This window comes from Rhinoraja longicauda, chromosome 7 (assembly GCF_053455715.1).
Source record: "Rhinoraja longicauda isolate Sanriku21f chromosome 7, sRhiLon1.1, whole genome shotgun sequence".
Taxonomy (NCBI): Eukaryota; Metazoa; Chordata; class Chondrichthyes; order Rajiformes; family Arhynchobatidae; genus Rhinoraja; species Rhinoraja longicauda.
The window spans coordinates 41539093-41566554 of NC_135959.1; the positions used below are offsets into that span (position 1 = coordinate 41539093).

At 40.2% G+C, this 27462-nt stretch overlaps 2 protein-coding genes across 2 annotated transcripts in view; both read left to right on the forward strand.

Moving 5' to 3' along the window:
- The window catches only part of LOC144595188 (NEDD4-binding protein 2-like 2), a 37314-nt gene extending 26615 nt beyond the window's left edge, over nt 1-10699 (forward strand). Inside the window, exons 5-7 of the mRNA XM_078402356.1 lie at nt 4254-4342; nt 4894-4970; nt 8469-10699. Coding sequence (XP_078258482.1) covers nt 4254-4342; nt 4894-4970; nt 8469-8670 — 368 coding nt within the window. The 3' untranslated portion in view covers nt 8671-10699. The remainder of the gene's footprint in view (nt 1-4253; nt 4343-4893; nt 4971-8468) is intronic.
- Nucleotides 10700-16345: 5646 nt separating this feature from the next.
- On the forward strand, nt 16346-24385 carry LOC144595189 (NEDD4-binding protein 2-like 1). Its single transcript, XM_078402357.1, has 5 exons — nt 16346-16553; nt 18136-18263; nt 18375-18463; nt 19833-19909; nt 23414-24385. Exons 1-5 carry the CDS (start codon nt 16396-16398, stop codon nt 23526-23528), a joined length of 567 nt encoding a protein of 188 aa, XP_078258483.1. The 5' UTR covers nt 16346-16395; the 3' UTR covers nt 23529-24385.
- Nucleotides 24386-27462: the final 3077 nt, after the last annotated feature.

Sequence of the window (27462 nt, forward strand, 5' to 3'; positions counted from 1 at the left end):
TGCCTCCACGGGGCAGCCGTGGCCTGTTCCGACGGCCTGGCGTCGTCGGGTTTTCGACGCTATTCACGGTTTGGCCCACCCATCTATCCAGGCGACGGTGGTCTTGGTTGCTGCAAAATTCGTGTGGCATGGGTCGCGAAAGCAGGTCGGTCATTGGGCCTGGATGTGCATTGCATGTCAAACATCGAACGTTCAGCGGCACGTCCGGGCACCAGTTCAAGACTTTGCAGTGCCTCACTGGTGTTTCGACCATGTCCACGTTGATATCGTGTGGCTGCTGCCTCCGTCCCACGGCATCTCGCATCTGCTTACAGTGGTGGACTGTTTCTCGCGGTGGCCGGAGGCCAATCCTCTCATTGACACCTCGGGCCTGTCATGTGCACGTGCCCTAGTGGCCTATTGGATTGCCCTTTTTGGGGTATCGCTGGACATCTCGTCCAACCGGGGTGCCCAGTTCACGTCCGAGCTGTGGTCCGCAATGGCTCGCCTGTTGGGGACTCAGCTCCACCACTCGACGGCTTACAACCCCCAGTCCAATCGGTTGATCGGTGGATTGTTCGAGTGGATTCGAACAATCCACCGCCGTCTTAAGATCGCTTTGAAGGCTCGCTTCACCGGTCCCGGCTGGATGGACGAGTTACCATGGGTCCTGTTGGGGATTTGCACCGCCCCAAAGGAGGACTTGCAATCTTCATCGGCGGAATTGGTTTACGGCTTTCCGCTTACCGTGCCTGGGCCCCGGAGTGACCGTCATCCATGTTGGTCCGTCTGTGGGAGAGGCTGCCTCCCGTCTGTGGGAGAAGCCCTGTCTCCTATCCCAACAACTCGGCATGGTGTCACTCCATCGTATGTGCCTCTGGCTCTCAGCAACAGCTCGTATGTTTTCCTTGGCCGTGATGCACACAGCCTTGCAGCGCCCATATGAAGGTCCTTTTCAGGTGCTGTGGGCCCACGACTTTTGTATTGGACATGGGGGGTCGGCAAGGGACTATCAGTGGCTCGCTTGAAACCGGCCCATTTGGTCCTGAGCGAACCAGTACAGGAGGGCCAGCCTCTCCGTCGGGGGCGTCCACCGTCTTGGGTCCAACCTAATTCGTCCTTGCAGGGCCAGCCCGTTTTGCGCGGGGACGTAAGTACAAGGTCTGGCCGCCTCGTTCGGCGGCCCGTCCATTCTTGCGCCTCTGGTTCTGGTTTTGCATCTCTGGTTTTTGCGGCCCCTGGTGGTGAACCACGCACAGTACATAACCTTCGGCTCGGGAGAGGTCACGAGGTACCCCGGGGGAGTATGGGAAGCTGGCGCGCAGCAGACAGGGGAGAGAGGATTGGTGTAGGGAATTAAAGTGGTGTTGGACGAACTTTGTGTGCTGTCTCATTCTTCGACGGACAGCTCCGTGTCCGCTACAAGGGTATCAAAGGTTAAGAAGATAGGAGAATGTTGAGGGGGAAAAATAGATCCGTCATATTGAATGGCAGAGTCGCCTGAATCGGCGGAATGGCCTAATTCTGCAGCAATGTCTTATCGTCTTATGTACTTTTGCACTTTGGCCCTACTACCAAATCCTATTCTGCCATATTCCTGAATGCGTTACTGTTAGCAAATCCAAATGTGAACTCTTAAGTGTTTAAGTGAGTGATAACATTTGAAGGAAGTTGATGGGAGATGTGGGGGAAATAAAAATGGGATCAATAGAAGATTCGTACAAATGGATGATTGATGGTCGACAGGAACTCATTGGGCCAAAGGGTTTGTTTCTATACTATATTTTTATGACTTTCAAAAAAAATTGTAATACAATTTGCTATACGGATTAGTTGGCCATTAGTGCAAAGTTTCACCTATATATCTATCACAGATGGATATTGTGTAAACTTTAAGCATTTAACTTTAACATGTGTTGAGCATTGCTCGTGTGGTGATCAATTCCATTGGATTTGCTGCTGCAGTAGAAGTGATTACTATTTTAGTTCAGATTCTCTATTCGTTCTTGGTTCAGCTGCAGTTTGTATTCCAAACAAATATTGGGCTGGAGGAATGTAGAACAAGTATTCCTCCAAATTTGTGCCCTTTAACTGATGTAAGAGAACTCTGTCTTAATATCTAACATTCAATGAAAGGACTTTGTCTATTTACTCATTGAATGCAATATTTTTAATATAAAAAGCAATCTGATGTAAAGACAAATTTATTTCTCACCTGTGATTGAGCTTCTAAGTGATTTTGGGTGGCAAAGTTAATTCATAAATACTGCACGTCCAGTATTTACAAAACAATATTATTTGAATTCTATTTTCACAGATTTGAATTATAATATGCTTTTTAAAACTGCATTTAAGATTACCCTGAAGGGATAGTTAGCTGGATCATCTCAAGGGGGAAAAAAACCTTTGGTGAGGGACGGCTACCTTCCTGTATTGATCAGTTATACCTTCTGGTGAGTGAACCAAGAAATGGATATTGACGTCTTTGAAGAAATCGGATTTGGGGGTTATATAAAATAAGTGGCTTGTTGAAGAGAAGTAACAAAACTATCCTCTTTCACTTGATGTAACCATTGCTCAGAATTTGCTGGGGTAGGACATCTGGTGTCATGCAGCATCTCTTATCCTTTGCTCATCCATTTGCTCAAAAATAAGTTTTGCAGTGGAGATAGCTAGAAAGATTTTCAGTGATATCAATAGGGCATCCAGTAAGACCTATTTGAATTATAATATGCTTTTAAAAACTGCATTTAAGATTACCCTGAAGGGATTGTTAGCTTTATCATCTCAAGGGGAGAAAAACCCCCAATTAAATTAATGAACAGGGAATAGATTGAGAATGGCAAAAGGACGCAGAAAAAAATGGACCCAAATTACATGAAGACTACAAAGAGGCCAAAAGAAAAATTAAGAAATATATGTTTTAAACTTTTAGAAACAAGTTATTACTTTCAGATATTAACTACAATTTCAGCCATTTATCGTTTGAAACTTTCAAGATTGTTTAGTGTTAATTGGGTCATTAAGCCACATTTCTACAGTAGGTTCATACAACAGTGGAAATGCATCACTTCCTTGAAACTTGTTACAAAATTGGCAAAGTTCCACATTTTTGTGAATCTAAATTCCAGCTTTCTATGGCACTTCATAATATGACATCCTGCTTTTACTGTAATTGACTAAATCACTCATAATGCTTGTACCTTTTTAACATCAGCACAAACATTGCTCATGTGCTTTTAAAAAAATTATGTTCTATTGCTTTTCCAGCAAATTCTCAGCCTATATATTTAATGGCATTTTCAGATATATTTATGTGGCATTTTCAGATATATTTATGGAACAAAATTTCTGTCTAGAACTAAAAACATTCATCTTGTTTACTTAATTTTGATCTGCTGTCTCTTGACTTCTAACAAATGTTCTGAGTTGCTATGAGTTGCCAATGTGATCTACGTGTTGCTTTAGTTGTGCATACATTGCAAATTTATAGAATGAACCAACTTTAATATTGAGGTAGGAATTGTAATATTTCCCAATTCTAGTTTTATATATTTGCAGAGCAAAGTATTTACTATGTTGATCTGCCATCTCAATTCTAAGAAATGTTATTTTGTTACTTAAAGAGGTGAATGAAGCAACCTCTTCACACAAAAAACAAACAGAATACATAGCGAGAAATCAACACATATTACAACCTCAGCAGCAAAACTCAATAAAAGCTGAGATAATAGGTATCAAGTGCAGAATGCAAACTGATTGAGAAATACAGCAGAAAATCATCTTCATGGCAGGCCCAGAAATCTGCCTCAAAGTGGAAGTGTGATAGTTTAAATGAACACGGTAGATACATGAGAGCCTCTTCAAAGATATGATTTAACTAAGTTTTAATTTGTGATGTGGAATACTGTAACTGTATGGAATGATAGTTGTCCTTTCACTATCAGTGTGAAGAGATAATAATTATTTATGTAAAATTAAAGTTGGTAAGCAAATTAATAAATATATTAATAAATCAGAATAATGTATAGTGCCTTGAACCTCAGATTTGGGATTTGCAAGTGGGTGAGTCGTGCAATAAAGAAATAAGTGCAATATTGTTGGAGGTCATTGAAATACTCAGAGATATTGTGTTGAGAAATGTATTAAAGAATTAAGTAACAATTTTTAGAGCATTGTGCTTTACATGACTAGAAATGTAACTGCATTTTTCATTTCGATTAACTGTTATTGGCACAAAGCTGAATGTAATCTATATTCTCTTTTGTTAATAGCTAAAAGATTTATGGATGAAGGCAGATCACCTATAATAATAGATAATACAAATATCCAAGCATGGGAAATGAAGCCATATGCAGAAATGGTAAGGTGTATACTTGAGATTATTCGTAAGTAGTGATTGTAGTCATTTGCCAGCTATCCTAAAGATGTGTGCGTATGTTGGTTAATTGGCCTTTGTAAATTGACCCAAGTCGGGAGCAGATGTGAAATCAGAAATAGTGAGAGCACGGTCAGTGTGGACTTGGTGAGTCAAAGGGCCTGTTTCCTTGCTGTATCTTTCAATCAACCAATCCATTAATAGAAATCTTATTAGCATCCATAGAAAGACAAAGAAACTTTATTTAAAATGCAAAAAAAGTATGACTGGCTGTAGTTCATGCATTTTGTAACTGATGTGCAGCTGGAATTATGAATTTGCAACAGTTAGAATTGATATACTTGCGTATATAATATCTGAAGATTTTAGTTGTTAATGCTATCATAATTGAGCTTATCAGTCCAAAGTTTAAATGCCAAAATTGATACTCCTGATATTGCAAATATAGAGAATGTTTATACAGAATTGCAAAATATGCATAACCAATCAATTATGAAATGCTTCCTCCTGATATTCCTTACTATTACCATCCGCAGGCTAAAAAACGATGTTACAGAATGAGTTTTCGTGAGCCAGACACTTGGTGGAAGTTTAATGTTGTGGAACTAGAAAAGTAAGAACCTTTTTTTAAAAACTTTTTTGATGGATTGCTTGTATTGAGCATTACATATGGGCAAGCAGGAAATTTCTGTATGTTGCATAAAAAATGTTAATTGAAAAAAACCTAAATGACTGCTATTATAATAATAATAAATGTTATTTGTCATATGTAGGTTGGCACAGGGTCAACAGTACAATGAAATGTATTTGACAAGACAACGGGTCACCTCAGCAGTAATATTTCAAGGATAAATAAGATTTTTTAAACAAAATTAGCTTTAAAAAAAATCATTGTGCGAATGTTGTTGTAATGGCAGTTTCTATACCTTCTCAAAGTCCAACTTTGATAGCCATTACTTCTCGGGGATGGAATGGAGGTACAGCATTCGCACACATAACAAAAAAGAATCTTCCAAACGCTGTTTCTTGATTAATTGGTCTTTATTAAAGTAGCACAAATCAAAAGAGTAATTCATAACTTTTCGTTCTTAACAACTGTTTCTTCAAACAATACAGTAAAGATCGTGTGATTGTTACCGTGTGGTTGTGGTAAAAAACTATTCTCTCCATCCTTCGAGACTAAACTGACCCACAATCTCTGTGGCTACGCTCAGATGTAGACACTCCCCATTACTTATCAAATCACACCCACAAGCATGCAGAAAAGACAGTAACTAGAAATATTAAACATAGCCATAATACAATGACAGTAACTAATTTAAGCATAAATGGCTCCTACAGTTGTGTTTGATCATATTCCATGATATTATCAGTTGTGCTACCATTGTTTAATTTATGTTGAAGCTTTCTGCTTCTGAAGCAGAAATTATTTTAAGATAATACAATATTTGTCAAATCACTATTGTAAATGGATGATTAATTGCTGATTTTGGAATTTAAACTTCTGACTTGTAAGCTATATGTTTAATTGTTGTTGAAATTTAACATATTTGGAGTCTTGGACTGCTAATGCAGAGAATACAAGAGTTTATTTATTAGTAAGGGTGTCTAAGGTTTCGGGGAGAAGGCGGGAGAATAGGGATGGGATGGAAAGATAGATCAACTGTGATTAAATACGGAGTAGATTAGATAGGCCGGATGGCTTAATTTTGCTCCTATGACTTATGAGCATGGGTTCAAATCATACTATGTTCTTTTGTGAATTTGACTTTGAAAAATCAAGAAATAAACCCAGTTTATTCATTCTATTGCTTTTTTAATATCCAAATCCATTATGTAGTGAAAATGTTCCATTTCAACACAACTTTTGCATCTTTTTGATGCTCTAGAAAATTAACAGTGCCCTGCTCACAGAGTGAATGAATTACTATCAGCAAAGTGACTGAAAAATTGTCAGCATTGCCACCAAGTGGCACATTCGCCAGTAATTCTGTAATTGTTTTGGGTCCATTTTCACCCTGAGCAGGAATGTTTCTTGGGCTATTATTTATGATTCTTCAATCTGGTTATTCCATATTCTTCCTTCAATTAAAATGTTAAAATTATAACTTTTCACAAATGAGTACTATGCTTCAGATAATGGAACAGTTCATGCTTGAGAGGATCTAGGCCTACCAGCATCCAAGCTTGAGCTAACGTGGCTGAACATTCTGGCATAACGTGGCAGAACTATATGGGTGGCACTGTGGCACAGCTGCAGAGTTGCTGCCTCACAGTGCCAGTGACTGGGGTTTGAATGTCTGTGGAGTTTGCACGTTCTACCTGTGACCATGTCCCTAAGATGTGCAGTTTGTGGGTTAGTTGGCCTCTGTAAATTGCCCCTAGTGTGTGGGGAAAGTAGGATAACATAGATCTAGTTTATGGGTGATCGATGGTCAGCATGGACTCGATGTGCCAAAGGGCCTGTTTCAATGCTGTATCTCTAAATTAAACATTCAGAAGCACAGATAGACACAAGCTGGAGTAACTCAGCAGGACAGGCAGCATCTCTGGAGAGAAGGAACGGGTGACATTTCGGGTCGAGACCCTTCGGACTGATGTCAGGAGAGTGGGCGGTACAGAGATAAAATGTAGTCGGAGACAGTAAGACTGGTAGGATAACTGGGAGGTGGGAGGGGATGGAGAGAGTGGGAAAGCATGAACAATGTTCATGCCACTGGGGTGTAAGCTACCCAAGCGAAATATGAGGTACTGTTCCTCCAATTTGCACTGGGCCTCAATCTGTCAATGAAGGAGGCCCAGGACAGAAAGGTCAGTTTGGGAATGGGAGGGGGAGTTAGTGTTGAGTAACCGGGAGATCAGGTAGGTATAGGGGGAGTGAACGGAGGTGTTCAGCGAAACGATCGTCGAGCCTGTGCTTGGTCTTGCCGATATACAGGAGTCCACACCTTGAACAGCAGATGAGGTTGGAGGAGGTGCAAGTGAACCTCTGCCTCATCTGAAAAGACTGTCAGGGTCCTTTAACGGAGTCGAGGGGGGAGGTATAGGGACGGGTGTTGTATCTCCTGTGGTTGCAGGGGAAAGTACCTGGGGAGGGGGTGGTTTGGGTGGGAAAGGACAAGTTGACCGGGGAGTTGCAGAGGGAACAGTCTCTGCGGAAAGCAGAAAGATGTGGAGATGGGAAGATGTGGCTACTAGTGGGATCCCTTTGGAGGTGGCAAAAGTGTCGGAGGATTATATGCTGTATGCGACGGCTGATGGGGTGGAAGGTGAGGACAAGGGGGACTCTGTCCTTGTAGCGAATGGGGAGGGGGAGCAAAAGCGGAGCTGCGGTATATAGAGGAGACCCCAGTGAGAGCTTCATCTATAATGGAAGAGGGGAATCCCGTTTTCTTAAAGAATGAGGACATTTCAGATTCAGAAGCACAGGAGAGTTAGTGATCATTCCAAAGGAGGAGCTTATCATTATAATTTTTTTTATATTGATTTCTAAAATTACATCATCATTCTGAGTGTTGCCAGCTTCCTAACTTGGAAGTTTACTACTGTTCCTTAAATTTTGCTGGGTCAGAATCCTTGATTTCCCCTTAATAACATTTGAGAATGCCATCATCATATTGGCTATAGCAACCGAAGAACTAAAGTTTACTGAGCCTTTCCAAGTGTAGCTAGTTGGAGATATAAATGCTTGCTGATGACATAGGATAAATTATTACCAATATCTCTGCTACCACCATTGTGTGCTAGACTAATCAGAAGATGGAGTCATGAGATGCATTACCCATTGGCATCAATTAAATAAATAGCTACCCAATCATTAAAGTTGAACACTTACAATCACCAGCATGGAAAATGAATTTTATAGCGTGTGCCAGTGTCTTGCCAAACTTAGATGGCAATAGAGGATAGAACATTGCACATGATATGATGGAAGTTGGGGAAAACTAATTATAAAGGAGTAGATATGGACATTAGAATTCTGCTGTAGAGTCTGTGACGCGGTCATATTTTTAGCTGCATCCTAAACAGATTTGAGTGTGCATCCATGTTTCACACAGAGAGCGTGTAAACTCTGCACAGATGTGCATTAATGCATTTTCTTTTCTTTCAGGAGGAACAAACATCGAGTTCCACGTGAGAAGATTCTTCAAATGATGGCACGTTTTGAACATCCAATGTCTTTAGATATAGTGTTGAGTTCAGTGGATCCTTCGTACATGAATAAAGTCATGTTAAATCTACTTCCCGACCCTAGCCCGAGGTGGGAAGGGCCGCTCGGTTCAAGTTCCATTAGCGGCATGACTAATAGATAGCATTAGCGATGCTCCTGAACTGTTGGCCTTTCAATACAACAAGAGAGCTGATCACTTCTTCCCATAATGTGTATTTCTGGGGAACCAAAGTTTTAACAGCTTGTAATAACAACCATTTTAGAATACTGGAGTATGCAGATTACTCTGGAAAAGATACTAAACTGACTTTTGGAAGATTTATATCTCCATTTACTTTCACAATACTCCATTTATTTTCTGTGGCTGCGCATCATGCCAAAAGGTGTAAATACAGGGTTTAGACAGAAAAATATTTTCTTTTATCCTGTTTGACTTTATTTTGTGCACAGTTTGTAGTTTTATATATATGAATTTGTGACACAAATATAACATGAAAGCAATTCACCTTAAACTATTTTTAATGGAGAGACTGTTAATAAGGAATATGGTTAATACATCCAACTTGTAAATTCTGCAGAATTGCACAATTAGGTAATATATCATCAAATGATCTGCTAAATAACCTGGATTATTCAACTGCTCTTTCTTAACTTCTGGACAGCAGTCAGCACGTTTACCACACCTTTTGTCCAGATGTGAACCTTGAATTTTTGTGTTTGTGACTATTTGCTTGTATTTAGAGAAAAGAAACATAATTTCCTTTATTGGTGGGATTTCTTAATTGTCTTAGCTTTGCATTAAACTTGTGAAATTTACTTTTGTAAATTGGATAGCACTTCTAAATGGACAAACTGCAAAGGTGTTGTTCATTACGATGTTGAGCATTTTCAATTGAAAGCAGTATACTTGCAGGATTCAGTATACTATTTGCACTATTGCTTTGACCATCAAATGATCAGTCAAAACATTAATGTAACATAGTTGAAATGAAGGCTATCGCTGTAACCTGGGAGATAAATTATTTAAACCTTAAGGCTCTCAATGAGAAAGATTATCAAGCTAAACCTTCTCAACTATTATTACAAGCCAGGTGCTTTAAAAAAATAATGCTCGAGTTAAAACAATGGATTGGTAGCTACAAAATGCTGGAGTAAATCAGCAGGACAAGACAGCATCTCTGGAGAGAAGGAATGGGTGACATTTTGGGTTGAGACCCTTCTTCAAACTGATCCAAACAATGGATTGGTAGCAATGGTTGAAGTTCTTTTGGCTTATTCATGGGAGGTGTCCTATATCAACAACAACAAAATTGTAACTTATTTTGAGCCGTGATTTTAGTGTAAAATTGGGATCTGTGATTACCTTTTTAAAGATTCATGTTAAACATGTGATTGAAAGCTTCAAAGCAGCTTGAATCTCAGAATGCAAAAAACAAGAAATAAATGTATAAATAGGCCATTCGGTTCCTTGTACATCCTCCATTCAGTTAGATTGTGGCTATTCCATTGCCTTTGTGCCACTTTCCTACTATTAACTCCATAAATCCATTGATTTACTTAATGTCCAAAAACTTAGCAATTTCTATTCTGAATAAAAATTAGTGACTGAGTTAAATTTCAGGGTGAACAACTCTACTTTGTACAATGTATCCTCATAACCCTTAGAATGTAGATAACATTTTGAAAAATCTACCCACATTTACTCTGAGGATAATGCATTCAAAGCTGTTGCAAATCTTCACTGCTACTCTCCCCTTTCAAGTGGTGTAACAGATCCAACTTGAATATCTGGGAGTTTTCTTAGCGCCTGCTCAATATTCTTCCTTCTACATCATTATAAAAGTTTACTTATCACATAACTCGTTGCTGTACATGAGACCTTGCAAATTAGCCTTTATATGTTCCCATTTTTCAACAGTGACTACAGTTCAAAAAAAGTTTCTAATTGCACGTTGGAATACCTGGAAGTTGTGAAAAGTGCAATATAAGTGTGTATTTTCTCTTTAAATGATTTATTATTTTTTTCAGAAAATCTTATTTACCTACATTTTAAATATTCCAGTAAAAAAATGTATAAAGGAATATTGAGATGCCCTTAATAGAAATGTCATCCCTGCTTTTCATCTTGTACCAAAGTAGTATCAAAGTAAAATACTAGAAATTTTGCTTCAGCTCTTTTATGATACTGTAGTCCTCAAGGCCACTGGTAAAAATAACTAAATGTTCCTTATTGTACTTGAAAATGAACATTTTAAGAGTATAAATGCAGTTGTGCATTTGAAAGAGTGAAAATATGAATTATTGTAAATATTTAGAACTGATTTTTTTTAAAGGATATATATGAACATAATGGTTTTCTTAAGTTAATCAAGTTGGCTTTTGGATTTTTTTTTTTGACTGGAGTTGTCACTGAAAAGCATTGATACAGATTTCAAGTTACCAGGTGGGTTGATACAATTAGATTTCCTGATGGTTGTGGACATCTCCACAATAGTTACAATATCCACAATATTGAAGTCATGTTATTTACTGACATTTGCCATTACAACACCATTCATTGCAGTTTACAAAGCATTAAATTTGGATATAGTTGCTGTGAAGAATCTTTGATAATTGGCATTCATTTATGTAGGTTAGAAATATAATAAGATTTATTTCATCTTTGTATAAAAAGTTGTTTTAAAAGTTTGTATTAATTCTCTAAGGAGTTGTCAATTACAATGAGAGTAGAACATTCAGTCACAGCATTGTAAATGTTCTGCTAAATGGGAATATACATTTTGTACAAATAAATTTAAGTGTGTTTGTGGATTTATATAGGAAGACACTTGCAGTAGTTCAAGACGTGAAAAGTGAGTTTTATTTTTGCTGTCCACTAGGATGAGAAATTTAAAATATTTCATAAATCATATTTTGAATGTTGTTCAGCTTTATAACTTCATTTTCCTACTCTTATCTTTACTGCGATTCTTCCCCTTATCCACTCCACTAGTTGGACAAGGAAAGGAGGTGCAACGTGGTTAAAATCTTAAAAGCAAAGGTACATTGTCAAAGCGCCATAAGGCACAGAAGCAGTCCCTTTGGCTCAAGCTAACCAAGATCATAATCATACTTTATTAGCCAAGAATGTTTTGCAACATACAAGGAATTTGATTTGCCATTCAGTCATACCAATAAAAAGCAATAAGATTGCTTTATTGCTTTTAAAGCAATATACATTTTCACATAAACATCCACCACAGTGACTTCTCCACATTCCTCACTGTGATGGAAGGCGAAAAAAAAGTTCAATCTCTTCCCTTCTTTGTTCTCCCGCGGTCGGGGGCCTTGAGCTTTCCGTTGACGGGACGATCTTGGCTCCCTTAGCCGGCGGTCAGGGAGATCAAGCTCCCGCATCGGGGATCTCAGCTCGATATCATTCCCGGCATCAGTCTCTACCCGAGACTGCGAGTTCCTCGATGGTGAAATCCGCAGGCATTGGAGTGTCGATCCCAGGCAAGGGATCGCAGGCTCCGAGGCTAAGTCCACGGCCCCGTGGTGGGGCTCAAAGACAGTCTCAAGCAAGGCCGCCAGCTCCATGATGTTAGGCCGCAGAACGATCAGAGATATGATCCGGAAAACAATCGCATCTCTGGCAAGGTAAGAGATTGAAAAAAGTTTCCCCCGACCCCCCCCCCACATAAAACAAACCAGAGAACATTAACACATACTTTTTAAACACACTAAAAATAATCAAAAAGACAAGACAGTTGGCAAGGTTGCCATCGCCGACGGTGCCACCCGGTGGACTAAGATGTCCTATTTATGCAAGTTTAGCCCATATCCCTCTAAACCTTTCCTATCCTGGTAACAGTCCAGAAGTCTTTTAAATATAGTAATAACACCTACTTCATCTACCCCCTCTGGTAGCTTGTTCCCACCACTCTGTGGAAAAAGTTGCCCTTTGGGTTCCCATTAAAACTTTTCCCCACATCTCCTTATAGCTCAGGCACTCGTTCCCTGGCAACTCGAGGTAAAGAAACCGCTTGGAGGTAGTGATCATAATATGATTAGTTTTAATCTGCAATTTGAGAAGGAGAAGGTTAAATCGGAAGTGTCAGTGTTGCAGTTGAACAAAGGGGACTATGAAGGCATGAGAGGAGCTGGCCAAGGTAGACTGGAAAGGAATCCTAGCAGGATTGACAGTGGAACAGCAATGGCAGGAATTTCTGAGCATAATCCGGAAGACGCAGGATCATTTCATTCCAAAAAGGAAGAAAGATTCTAAGGGGAGTAGGAGGCAACCGTGGCTGACAAGGGAAGTTAGGGATGGAATAAAACGAAAAGAAAAGATAAGATGTATAACACAGCAAAGAGTAGCCGGATGCCAGAGGATTGAGAAACTTTCATAGGACAACAGAAGGTAACAATACGGGCTGAAAAGATGAAGTACGAGGGGAAGCTGGCCAGGAATATAAAGAAGGACAGTAAAAGCTTCTTTAGATATGTTAAGAGAAAACGAGTAGCAAAGTCAAATGTGGGTCCCTTGAAGGCAGACACGGGTGAAATTATTATGGGTAACAAGGAAATGGCAGAAGAGTTGAACAGGTACTTTGGATCTGTCTTCACTAAGGAAGACACAAACAATCTCCCAGATGTACTGGAGGACAGAGGATCTAGGTGGGTAGAGGAACTGAAATAAATTTTCATTAGGCGAGAAATAGTATTGGGTAGACTAATGGGACTGAAGGATGATAAATCCCCTGGGCCTGATGGTCTGCATCCCAGGGTCCTCAGTGAGGTGGCTTTAGAAATAGTGGACGCATTGGTGATCATTTTCCAATGTTCAAGAGATTCAGGATCAGGTCCTGTGGATTGGAGGATAGCTAATGTTATCCCACTTTTCAAGAAAGGAGCGAGAGAGAGAAAACGGGGAATTACAGACCAGTTAGCCTGACTTCAGTGGTGGGAAAGATGCTGGAGTCAATTATTAAAGAGGTAATAACGGTGCATTTGGATAGCAGTAAAAGGATAAGTCCAAGTCAGTATGGATTTATGAAAGGGAAATCATGCTTGACTAATCTTCCGGAAATTTTTGAGGACGTAACAAGTAAAATGGATGAAGGGGAGCCAGTTGATGTAGTGTATCTAGACTTCCAGAAAGCCTTTGATAAGGTCCCACACGGGAGATTGGTGACCAAAATTAGAGCACATGGTATTGGGGGTAGGGTGTTGACATGGATAGAAAATTGGTTGGTAGACAGGAAGCAAAGAGGAGGAGTAAACGGGTCCTTTTCAGAATGGCAAGCAGTGGCGAGTGGAGTGCCGCAAGGCTCGGTGTTGGGGCCGCAACAGTTTACCATATATATTAATGATTTGGATGAGGGAATTAGAAGCAACACTAGCAAGTTTGCGGATGACACATAGCTGGGTGGCAGTGTAAACTGTGAAGAGAATGGTAGGAGGTTGCAGGGTGACCTGGACAGGTTGAGTGAGTGGGCAGATGCAGTATAATATAGATAAATGTGAGGTTATCCACTTTGGCGGCAGAAACAAGGAGGCAGATTATTATCTCAATGGAGTTAGGTTAGGTAAGGGGGAGGTGCAGCGAGACCTGGGTGTCCTTGCACACCAGTCACTGAAAGTTGGCGTGCAGGTACAGCAGGCAGTGAAGAAAGCTAATGGAATGTTGTCCTTCATGACAAGAGGATTTCAGTATAGGAGTAAATAGGTTCTTCTGCAGTTGTATAAGGCCCTGGTAAGACCACATCTGGAGTATTGTGTACAGTTTTTGGTCTCCTAATTTGAGGAAGGACATCCTTGTAATTGAGGCAGTGCAGCGTAGGTTCATGAGATTGATCCCTGGGATGGCGGGACTGACATATGACGAAAGATTGAAAAGACTAGGCTTGTATTCACTGGAATTTAGAAGGATCAGAGGGGATCTTATAGAAACATAACATTATAAAAGGACTGGACAAGCTAGATGCAGGAAAAATGTTCCCAATGTTGGGAGAGTCCAGAACCAGGGGCCACAGTCTTAGAATAAAGGGGAGGCCATTTAAAACTGAAGTGAGAAGGAACTTTTTCACCCAGAGAGTTGTGAATTTGTGGAATTCTCTGCCACAGAGGGCAGTGGAAGCCAAATCACTGGATGGATTTAAGAGAGAGTTAGATAGAGCTCTAGGGGCGAGTAGAATCAAGGGATTATGGGGAGAAGTCAGGCACGGGGTATTGATTGGGGATGATCAGCCATGATCACAATGAATGTCGTTGCTGGCTCGAATGGCGTTCTGCATCTATTTTCTATGTTTCTAACATCCTTGTAAATCTGTCATGTAAAAGAACTACAGATGCTGGTTCATAACGAAGACAAATACAACGTGCTAGAGTAACTGGGTCAGGCAGCAGCTCTGGAGAAAATGGATAGGTGACATTTGGGGTTGGGATCCTTTGGATAAATGCACCCTTTCATTACAGGAGACAGCCAATAACACTGACTGCCGAGGTACAGTCTCAGTTCCCTAAGGCAGTCAATTCTAAGAGTTTGGAAACTGATAAGGCATTAAAAAAAAGCTGTCTTGGATTTAAACTCTCAGCGACAAAGAAAACTTTCCATTGTAACCTTCCACATTAATCAGACACAAACTATCTTTGTGTAACTAGGAAAAAACCTGCAGATGCTGGTTTAAATCGAAGGTAGACGTAACGCTGGAGCAGCAGCTCGGCAGAGAAGGAATTGGTGACGTTTCGGGTTGAGAACCTTCAGTCTGTGCCGCTGCAATTGAGAATTTCATAGTTCCGTATCGGGATATTGACAATAAAACACGCCTCTTGAATCTTCTCTCTTAAGAACACAACGGTGGACTAGCAGTGACACAGTCACTAGCAGTGACTAGCACAATGATACTCGACAGCAGTGTAACAATGACATTGGCCGCAGCGCCCGATGCGATGTGTTGTGGAGGAGCGTGGGCGTGCCTGTCATGGGTCTCCATCAGTGTCATTGTGAGGCCCACTGCAAATTGGAGGAACAGCACCTCATATTTCGCTTCGGCAGCTTACAGCCCAGCTGTATGAACATTGACTTCTCTAACTTTAGATAGTTCTTCTGTCCCTCTCTTCCCCTCCCCCTTCCCAGTTCTCCCACTCGACAACAGCACATTGCACTGGCTTCAGCGCCTGGAGGGCGTTACATAATTTCTGCTGCCTCAAACGCAAGAAGAAGCAGTTCTCCCACTGTCTTCCTGTCTCCACCTATATCCCTTCTTCGTCCTGACCCCCCTGACATCAGTCTGAAGAAGGGTCTCGACCCGAAACGTCACCCATTCCTTCTCTCTAGAGATGCTACCTGACCTGCTGAGTTACTCCAACATTTTGTGATAGCTTATATTGACAGAGGTAAATGTGGTTAAATGATTTGTACCAGCATCTGCAGTTATTTTCTTATACCACGAGGTAAATGTGGTTGATCTTCAGTCATGGCGCCATTTTAGTAGGCAGAAATTTGCAGAAACATTTAAAAAGAAAAATAACAAAAATCTGTGAATTGATAGATGAGATATACTCTGCATTTTAATGGTATCATCACACATACTGTTCCCCCACAACATCGATTACACTGCAAGAGGCATAGCGAACTAAAATGCCTACTAAAATGGCTCCTTTGCGTACTACATTTCAGTATAGGCAATTTCAACGGAGTGGTCCATCTTGTTCTTCTGGTATCTTTATGCCAGATCGCGTGGGCGCGGCGCGATCACGTGGGGTTGCGGGACCAGATCGCGTGGGCGCGGCGCGATCACGTGGGGTTGCGGGGTCAGACTGCGTGGGGTTATGGAGCTAGATCAGGTGATGTGTGGATCACGTGCCGCGGGCGGCAACTGACATGGCGGCCGATCGCCTGGCGCTCTCCCTGCAGCACCTGAGTCTGCAGCCTCCCGGCGCCGGCCGTGGCGGGAGAGCGCGGCCGCATCGCCCGCGCAAGGCCAAGTGTCTGTACTTGCTGAGAGGGCTTCCTGGCTCAGGAAAGTCCACGCTGGCCAGGTTGGTTTGTTTGCCTCCTCATGTTTACGGTGGCTGGGTCTGTGAGGCGGCTCCCCCTCCGGCCATGGCATGGGGGTCTGGCGTTAACGGCTCCAACAGCCGCAGTGACAGTGTCACAGGGAGCCGCAGCTGCTGGAATCACGCGGAAACCCGTGGTGGGGAGTGCGCAATAATATACACAGCACGGAAACAGGCCCTTCGGCCAAACTCATCCATGCTGACCGCGATACCCCATCCACATTCGTCCCATTTAGCCCATATCGCTCTAAACCTTTCCGACCCATACACATGTCTAAATGTCTTAAATGTTGTTGTACCTGCCTCAACTACCTCTGGGCAGCTCGTTCCATACACCTACCACTCTCTGAGTGAAAAAGTTGCCCTTCAGGTTTCTATTAAATCTTTCCCCTCCCACCTTAAACCTTCGTGGTCCCATTCCCATGCTGACCTTTCTGTCCTGGGCCTCCTCCCCTGTCAGAGTGAGGCCCAACACAAATTGGAGGAACAGCACCTCGTATTTCGCTTTGGCAGCTTACAACCCAGCGGTATGAGTTTAGACTTCTCTAACTTCAAGTAGCCCTTGTTTTCTCTCTCTCCATCCCAGCCCCACCTAGTTCTCCGACTAGTTTCTCTGTCCTGATTAATTTTACTGATATTTGACTGATGATTGTATGCCTCGTTGTCATCTTACATTTCCTTGAACATAGTCTGCTTTGATCTGTCGTTTACACACCTTACCCTACCATATCTCTAATCTCCCCCTCCACTTTCAATCTGAAGAAGAAGGGTATCGACCCAAAACGTTCTTTCCTGAGATGCTGCCTGTCTCGCTGAGTTACTCCAGCATTTTGTGTCTACCTTCGGTGTTGTTCTATACTCGTATTGATTCTGGCTCCCAATGCATTTATCGTACTCGTATGTGATCTTTTGTCAAGTTTTTCCACTGGTCAACGCTGACCAGGCGTGTAAGCACCTTCTGGCTGACCTGCGAATGACCTAAGAGCAGAAGGCTGGCAGATTTTCCTGCTGTGTGTGGTACAGGATTAGACTGGCTGGATCACCTGTCACAGAGAAGATTTGTACAGAATCTTCTAAACTATGTTGTAGTGAAGAAGGGTCTGAAGAAGGGTCTCGACCCGAAACGTCACCCATTCCTTCTCTCCCGAGATGCTGCCTGACCTGCTGAGTTACTCCAGCATTTTGTGAATAAATCGATTTGTACCAGCATCTGCAGTTATTTTCTTATATGTTGTAGTGAGATGGGTTGACATTTTTTGATGAGCTGCCCTGCTTGTGGGTGGGATGATGCTGCCCTTTTTAACATGCTGCCTGTTAGTAGCATAGTATTGTGTATTTCAGCAGGTCTGGGCCCTCCCAGTACCCAAGGTCAAGTTGAACTCAGCTGGTAAGCCAGCACTTCCAGTTTCAAATGTTGGGTAGAGCGGGGCAGCATTAGTCTGTCTTAATACTGCAAACCATCGAGGAAGTGGGTTTATGCAGCACATTCTAATTTTTTTCTTTCTCTCTCTCTCTCTCTTTCTTCCTTCCTCCCTCTCCCCCTCCAACCATTTTGTTCAACCAGGAATCTTAAATGGCAGTTTCGTGGTGCAGTGATCCTGAGTACAGATGATTATTTCATCAGACAAGATGGGTCCTATTTATTTCAGAAGTACTTACTTGATGAAGCTCATAAATGGAACCATGAAAGAGGTGAATACTGAAGTTTGGCATCATGGATTTATTTTTTTATTGTTACATTTGGAAAAACTTCAAGTTTACAATACAATCCCTAATCCATTTGTACAATGCATCTGTTTTCAGCCATGTCGGCCATGAGACAAGGGAAATCTCCAATTATTATAGACAATACCAACATTCAAGCGTGGGAAATGAAACCATATGTTGTTATGGTATAATCCAGATTTCAATTAATTTCAATGTAATATTGACTGATATACTGTCATTACTGAATATGTTTGCAATTGGCACAACTGTATTCTCTAAATGTGACTTCTTTCTATTTGTTAATTTCAGTTTTATCCTTATCTTTGACATATTTTAGTAAAGGGAATGTTGTGCTTAATCATTTAATTATTGCAATTAACCTTAATTATTTCTTGAGTTTGTAAGGGCCACTTTTTGTAATGTGATGGTTTGAATTTATATACATAACTGACTTTTCCCCTCACAACTACCAGATTTGGTGTGACAGTCTCAAAGTTGTTTGCTACATTTTCTGACAATGTGCTCTAACTTTGGATTGTATCATGAAATGTAGCTGTCGGTATAATATTGCACCTATTCTCAAATCTAACCCTTATAGGTTAGATTTGGGGGGGGGGGGGGTTCAGTTAATTAACTTTTATGTAGATTACTAATTTCTTAAAATATTTAATTTTTCTGAGTGTATTTTTAAGTTTTATTTTAAGTACATTTCAATATTAATCATAATCATACTTTATTAGCCACGTATTTTTTGCAACATACAAGGAATTTCATTTGCCATACAGTCATACCATTGTTTAGGCATTCTACTTTTTTTAATGTTTGGATTCTTTTTGAACACATTTAGAATTTTGTTTTGACGGATTTGATAGCTGGCTAAGCCATGGGATCTAATTTAGTTAACTATCAAGTTTTTTAATGAGCCAGGCTTGTTTGACAACTGCCACTGTCCAAATATTGACTGGCACAAGGATCATCCACTTTTCAGAACCTCAACAATAAGAATCAAACTTTGTCTGGTATCACAACTTGACGAGGTTGGGAGCATTTTGAAACAAGTGCAGATATTTTGTACAATAACAAGTTAAGGCAATGCTTTGAGCAACTTAAATTCTGAAATACTTTCAAGATGGTAAAATTCAATAAAACGTAAGTGTTCAACTGTAGAGGGGTAATGCAAAATAGTTTATATATGTTGTAGTTATTTATTTCTGCATTCAGCTCTTGTAATTGAGCTGTTATAGCTGATATTGCGTAAGGGTCTCATGTGGAACTCTATGAAGTCATGATAGTGTAATTCAAGCATATTACATTTTCTGTGTTTGCTGGTTATTTCCTGGCAAGTGTATTACATTGCAGTGTTAGCAATAACTTGCAACAGAAAATTTCAAAATATAATTAAATTAATTTCTTTTCAAATTGATTTTTTAAAACGTATTATCCAAGGATAACCACACAAGAAGTCTTGAATTTTAGGTGGAAATGTTGCTAAAATTCAGTATTAGATTAGTTCTCTAGATTTTAAACCCATGATTAATGTTTTGTCATCAACAGGCACAACAGAACGGTTATGAAGTGAGATTCAGAGAACCAGACACACCGTGGAAATTTAACGTTAGAAAACTGACCAGGTTTAACGCTTTTGATCACTTCATGTGTCAAAATAGCACTTGTGCTTATGAAAATAGTGCAGATGATTCCACGTTTTTATAATGCACAGAGGAAGGACATAAGGTTAATGTCATCATCTATAGAATCTGGTTAATATATCTTCTAAAGAGGTCTGCATTGTTGTGTCCAGAATAAGTTTTTAAAGAAAAATTTAGTCATAGCTTCTATCTTAGGCACTAGCTTTGGAAATGAATTCCACCATCCTATAATTATATGTATCATGGTTTATTTTTTATCTTTCTTTGCATATAATCTTGAATCAATGGATTCTTGTTCCAGATTGTTGAAGTTGTCTACTTTACCTGTTGTCTCCCTTTCAATTTACGTGTTTCTATAATATTTTCCCATTATCTGTTCTAACAGATGTAATTAACCTTTCAGCACTTTTTCGTCCAGCTCAATTATTTTTAAACATTTAGCTTTTAATCATTTAGCTGTCACAGAATCATAGAATTATATGCTATTTGGCCCATCACATCTACGCAGAAAGGGTAATGACTACTACAAAAGTTTTTTAAAAAAAAGAGATAGGATTAATCCAACAGTACAGTTCTGTACAAGTATTGTTTGTGTGCTATGTAACTTTCTGTAGGTAGCCATATAGGTTACAACACATCAAGTGATTCTTAAGGTACTTATTACCTGTCATGATTTTATTTTTCTTCAATAATGCAGTTATCGGGTGAATTACAAACTCCCAGCAATCAAGCAACAATGATTTGTTTTCTCTCAGTTCTCCTCTCTTTTTTAACCTACATATTTTTGTGACCTCTGTTTATTTTTTTCTGCACAGGATAATGATTCCTTCCCAAACATTCCCTTTAGACCTATCATTTTTATGCACAATTGTTAAATCTCCCCATGGCTTCCTTTTAAAAAGAAATTATAGGAATGATGTCAAGCTGGAAAGGGTACAGAGAAGATTTACAAGGATGTTGCCAGGACTAGAGGTTCTGGGCTATTGGATGTTGAGTAGGCTGGGACTCTATTCCTTCGACCACAGGAGGATGAGGGGTGATCTTATAGAGGTGTACGAAATCATGAGAGGAATAGATGAGTAGATGCATAGAGTTTCTTGCCCAGAGTATGTGAATCGAGGACCGCAGGACATGGGTAAAGGGGACAAGATTTAATAGGAATCTGGGGTAATTTTTTCACACAAAGGGTGGTGAATGTATGGTATAAGTTGCCAGACGAGTTAAATGAGGCAGGGACTATCGCAACATTTAAGAAACAGACAGGTACTTGGATAGGACAGGTTTGGAGGGATATGGACCAAACGTGGGCAGGTGGGACTAGTGTAGCTGGGATATGTTGGCTGGTGTGGGCAAGCTGGGCCAAAGGGCATATTTCCACACTATCACTCTATGACTAAAATAAGACATCCCTGGTCTGCCTTTTCTTTGAATTAAACTTGAAATCAAAGAGTAATACAGCAGAGAAGCAGGTCCTTTGGCTCACCACATCCTTGGCTGAGCAAGTACTCATCTATATAAAGCCTATTTTCTAATACTTTGTCTTCAGCTTTCTACGTCCACAACGGTTCCAGATACCACTTGTATTGCAAGATTACCTAACGCTACCAGCCAATCCAGGTGTACGTTGTTGCAGATTCCAGATTAGATCACCTCTAACCGATGCCCTCTGATTTTAAACACCTATGCTTCAGGAAAAGTCATAAGGTCATAAGTGATAGGAGTAGAATTAGGCCATTCGGCCCATCATGACACTCTGCCATTCAATTATGGCTGATCTATCTCTCCCTCCTAATCCCATTCTCCTGCTTTCTCCCCATAACCTCTTACACTTGTACTACTACCTTGTTTATGCTCCTTAGAATTTTGCATATTGCTATTGACCATCATGCAGTCTGCTCTGTTCCATCGAAAACGAACACAGCCTTTCCATTATCGTCATGTAACTGAAACATTCCATCCCAACAAACATCCTGGTTAATCTCTTGCTCTTGTTCTATCAATTACCTTATCTCTCCTGCTGCCTTTAAGGATATGCATGTAATCCAAGGCCACTCTCTTCTCAGGGTGTATTATTCTGGACTGTTTATTTGTCCCTTGCATTCTGTGAACTTCCTAAAAGCAAGTCTCTGAATTCAATTTATAAAGTCATACAGCATGGAAACGGGTCCTTCAGACCATCTTGCCCATGCTGACCAAGATGCCCCTTCTAAGCTAGTCCCACCTGCTATGTTTGGCCCATATCCCTCTAAACCTTTCCTGTCCATGTACATTTTTTGCTGATTTAATTAATTTGTTGTTGTATTCTGGAAGACCACAGAATTATTTACGCTATTAACTATAAGGCTACTTTTTGCATCATCTAAAAACTTCCTAATCATGTTCTCTGCATTAGGTCTACATTTTCATTTTTTATAAATTGAATGAATATATCTGCTCTATTCTGTTGCAGGTTTTTTAAGTCTCACAATTGCTTTACGATATTAACTTCTATTACACACAGCTAACATTAACATTTTATAGAATCTGTCTTATGCCAAAAGGATTTTAGGAAATTTAATATTTTCAGTTAAAACTTAAACCTTCCAACTCTTAAATTGTTTATCCACATTAATTTATTAATTTTAGCAGCATAGTGGCACAGCTACTTGTAGACCCCCAGGTTCAATTCTGACCTTGGCTGGTGTCTGTGTGGAGTTTGTATGCTCCCCCTGTGATTGCGGGTTTACTCTGGGTGTTCCAGTTCCCTCGCACATCATAAAGATGTGCTGGGTGGTAGGTTAATTGGCCATTGTAGATTGCCCCAAGTGTATAGGTGATTGGTAGTGTGTGGGAGGAATACATGAGAATGTGGGGACAATAAAAACATTGGATTAGTGTTTGATAAATCTACTGGGGTTTATTTAAAGTTATTGTAACTGGTAGAATAAGGGCAAACCAGGGGATGTGTTGTATTTGAATTCTAAGAAGCACTATGCAGTTCTAAAGAAATTGACTTACAAAGATAAAAGCACATGGGATTTGGCAGTGTTCATGAAATTAATTGTGTTAAGTTTTGCAATTTTCCATGGTGGTATCTCATCTGTCCAACTCTAGGGTGCTAGCCAATGTCATCAACAACTGAAATATTGTATGTTCATAAGTTTTTAACGTCTTACCTGAAGGATGATGTGATAAACCAGTAATTCTCTGTTGTTGCATGAATTTTAGAGGCTACATTACATGCTTAGGTAGACACAAAATGCTGGTTTAGTAACTCAGCGGGGTAGGCAGCATCTCTGAAGAGAAGGAATGGGTGACTCGTTTCAGGTCGAGACCCTTCTAGCTAGGAAATTTAACACAACGGTGACTGAATTTCTATTGAGGAAATTTAACATGGTTGGTTTTTGCGATCATCTGAGTATTAAGATAACGATTAATGAACCTGTATAATACTCTGCCAGTTTATAGTGGAGTGCTTGGTTTTATACATTTTTTGAATATGTGCAGAATAAATACTCATGGTGTTCCAAGAGAGACAATTGAACGGATGAAAGAACGGTATGAGAGGAACATCACGATTGACAGAGTGCTGCATGCAGAGAAGGGAATCCAACATAACTGATGCAAAGTTGCCAACTGATTGCTTTCAGAAGAGGAGCAAACAATGACGAGCTTAGCACGTGGAGGAATAATGCTAGTTCGGCAAGTCCAGGACAATTCCTACAGATTGATAATTGCTTTTTAATCAGAATGGAAGAAAACTTGCTTTTAAACTAAATTTTCTTTTTTTTAAATTTTGGCATAGAAAGAGGTATTGTACTAAATGTCTTAAAAATGTGACCAACAAACTTTATTCAATAGTGATTTTGTTAAATGCATTTTTGCTAACTCTTTTGAGTATGGTCAAAGCTTGAACCAAGTCAAGTCAAGTCAATTTTATTTGTATAGCACATTTAAAAACAACCCACGTTGACCAGGAGCTATTACTGCAGACATCTACTCCAAATATTCCGGCAGCTATTTTTGTATCAATATTTGTAGATTGCAGCTACATATGAGAATTTGTGATGATATAAATCATTTTTATTTTTTTAATTATTTTAAATAATTGAATCGCTAACACTTTTATATCCTTAATTGTAGATGTACGTTGTATCTACAATTATTTTAAATATATTCTTGGGGTGTTGGCAATGCTGGCATTTATTGCCCAATTCCCATTGCCCTGAGAAGCAGATGGTAAGTAGTATTGATCTACTGCAATATTTTGTAGCAGTTTCATACAGTTGAATAGTTTGATAGGCCAGAGGGCCGTTAACCATATCCACTATTACATCAGGTTTCCATTCCGTAAAGGACTTTAGTGAGCCACTTGGGTTTTAATGACATTGAAGCCTATTGATATGTGATTTTGAAGCAATTTCCTATTTAATTGATTTTAAAATGTTTACCACTATGTATGAAAGTTTTATATTGTTTTGTGCAAAATTGTAATAAAATACTTAATTGCTTTTATATTTTTGCTGGGCACTTAGTACGTTATTTCTGTTCGAACTCCCATTTCCTTTAAAATAGTGTTCTGATATCGTTGAAAACTTTAGTTTTCTGCAGTTGTAAAGATGCAGTCCTTTCCGATTAGGTTGATGTCAATAGCACGGGGTTGGAAGAATTCTTTTAAATCTGCCAATTTTTGATTAACTACATTTCAGAAGATTTCACACATGGTGCAGATTTTGTGATGAAATGTCACCGTGGAGCAACAGGGAGGTTGAGAATTTCCTGGATATTTTCCGGGGAGAAGCCAGTGAGGATTCAAGATAACAATTAACTATCTGAAAAGGCAGGAATATTTTACGTGCCATTCTCAAGCCAGTACCTAGTACTAGAAAATCATATGGTGACAACGACTTGGAGTTATGGGTGATGTTTTGGGTTGGAACCCTTCTACAGACTGAAGACATGGATAGGAAAGATTTAAAGGGATATGGGCCAAACGTGGGGAGATAGAACTAGTATAGAGCACCTTGGTCAACAGGAGCTAGCTGGACAAAAGGTTTTCATTTTGTGCTCTGTGACAAAGGGTAATTTACACAGGCCAATTAACCTACAAACCTGTACATCTTTGGGATGTGGCAGGAAACCAGAGCCCCGGAGAACTGCGCAGGCACAGGAAGAACATGCAAATTCCAAACAGCACCCACAGTCAGGATTTGAACCTCGGTCTCTGGTGCTGTGAGGCAGCAGCTGTACCAGCTGCATCACTGTGCTGCCTTTTAAATGTTTTTTGCACCTTTTGCACCCAACAGTAGGAACACTGAATTCTCCAATTTTAAGTTCTACATACCCTATCTCTTCTCTCTTCACTGTGCCAACCCATTTTCTTCCACTATCCCATCCATCACCTCACTCCTTTCTCCTCTGTACACTTGTCTCCCATCCCCAACTCTATTTTCCTTTTTGTCACCTTCCACATATATCCCTTGGAAGCACACACCACCAGATTCCCCTCTGGTATCAGCCTTCTGAATGGTACTGTCTGATTCACCTCTACCCCATTGTAGACATTGGAACTGATGTGCTACATTGCTGAGAACTAAATTCTGCACTCTGTCTCTTTCCCATTGCTCTACCTATTGTACTTGAGTTTGACTTGATTGTATTTATGTATGGTATCTGATTGAATGGCATGCAAAAGCATGCTTTCACTGTACCTCAGTACATGCGACAATAACCCTAGCACCCCCCCCCCTTATCTTTACATTTGATTCCACTTCTCTCCTTATCTACCACCCTTTCATTTCTTACCTCTAGCCTTTGTCTCTTAACTCCACCCAACCATCTCCCCTCACCTGTGTTCACCTATCATTTGTCAGCCTTTGGCATATTTCTACCTGATTAGTGTTAATGTTCACATTGGCAAAAGCTTTGGGATGACTTTCAAAACTTGTTTTTAAAGGAATTTGGATGCCAATAAAGTGGAACATGATGGGCTTTCATATTTAAATATTGGTGCTTTTTTTTCTTTTTCAATGCTTTGACATTTACAATTTTTAAATATTCTACCTACCATGCAGAATTATGTTGCCAAATGCTATTAGAGATATGAGAATCTAACGAGTGGAAGAATCCCCACTGTCGCATTCAGTCACTTCTGATTCCCGTGGTTTCAGTCCGCAAAGTCTAGCTGCATTAGCCCCAAGTAAAAGCAAAAGATGTTTTGCAGTCTGACATTTTCTCTGCAGAAAAGTCATGATTCATCAATGTTAAAGATTTGCCATGGTGTCTAAACACCTATGATTTTATTCCCCACACATCTGAAAATAATTTTGCTGCTTTATCAGCACTGGTAGCCTTGTCATACTATTTTCTATTGGTCTTTATGTTCTATGGTTCATTATTATCACATGTATTTAGATAGTGAAATTCATTTTTTCCATACAATTCAGTAAAATCTTACTCTACATACAAGAGTGTAAGAATAGTAGATTACACTGAGGCAGTATGCAAGAGTTGCCACATTTCTGGTACAATCTTGCATCCTTTCAATCTCTTACCTTGCCGGAGATGCGATTGTTTTCCGGATTGTATCTCCGGTCGCACTGCGGCCTAACATCGTGGAGCTGGAGGCCTTGCTCGGTACTGACTGAGCCTTACCACCGGAGCGATTCCTTGCCTAGATCACGCTCCAAACCGTGGCTTGCGGACTTTAACATCAAGGAGCTCGGTCTCAGGTTGAGACCGATGTCGGGAAGCTCCAAAAGCTGCCTGACGTTCAACAAGCCCCGACCTGGGTCCGATCGCTCGGCGCAGGGGAGCTGAGATTCCCCCCCAATGCAGGAGCTTGATCGCCCCGACAAGGAAGGCCTGCTGCCGGCTACTGGAGTATGATCATCCCGTCAACGGATAGTTAGAGGTCCCCGACCGCTGGAGGACAAAGAAGGGAGAGATTGAACTTTTTTTCGCCTTCCGTCACAGTGAGGAATGTGGAGGAGTCACTGTGGTGGATGTTCATGTTAAAATGTATTTTGAGTGTCCTGTTGCTTTTTATTGGTATGACTATGCCAAATGAAATTCCTCGTATGTAGCAAAACATACTTGGCTAATAAAGTATTATTATGATTCAAGTTACAGTTTGCATTATGAAAATAAACTCAAACCTTAAATCTTTTAAGCCAACCATGACTAGCCTACAAATTTTGTGTCTGGATCATCATGTTTCCCCTTCAAGTCATAGACCTGTACAGTGGGGAAAAAGGGCCCTTTTGGTCCACCTTGTCCATGCCAACCTAGTTGGCTGACTGGAATAATCCCATATGCCTGTATTTTGTCCATAACTCACTAAAACCCTTCCTATCTGTATTAGAATAGACTTGTAAATCTAGGATCGTCATTAGGCTAAGCAGTATGCGCTGTTGAATTTGATCTTCTAGATCAATGTGTCTGTAGTTAAGACATTGAATACTAGTTTCACTCAATTGAAGAAATGTTTAATTACATTATTGCCACACATGAAGTATATGTATATATATATTTTTTTGAAGTTTATTTAACCTTGG

Bases quoted from the DNA above. Each gene is read 5' to 3' on its own strand.
- LOC144595189 (XM_078402357.1), top strand. From the start codon at position 16,396: ATGGCGGCCGATCGCCTGGCGCTCTCCCTGCAGCACCTGAGTCTGCAG. The intron at 16,554-18,135 runs GTTGGTTTGTTT...TTGTTCAACCAG, and splicing joins GGAAAGTCCACGCTGGCCAG to GAATCTTAAATGGCAGTTTC. The intron at 19,910-23,413 runs GTTTAACGCTTT...GAATATGTGCAG, and splicing joins AACGTTAGAAAACTGACCAG to AATAAATACTCATGGTGTTC.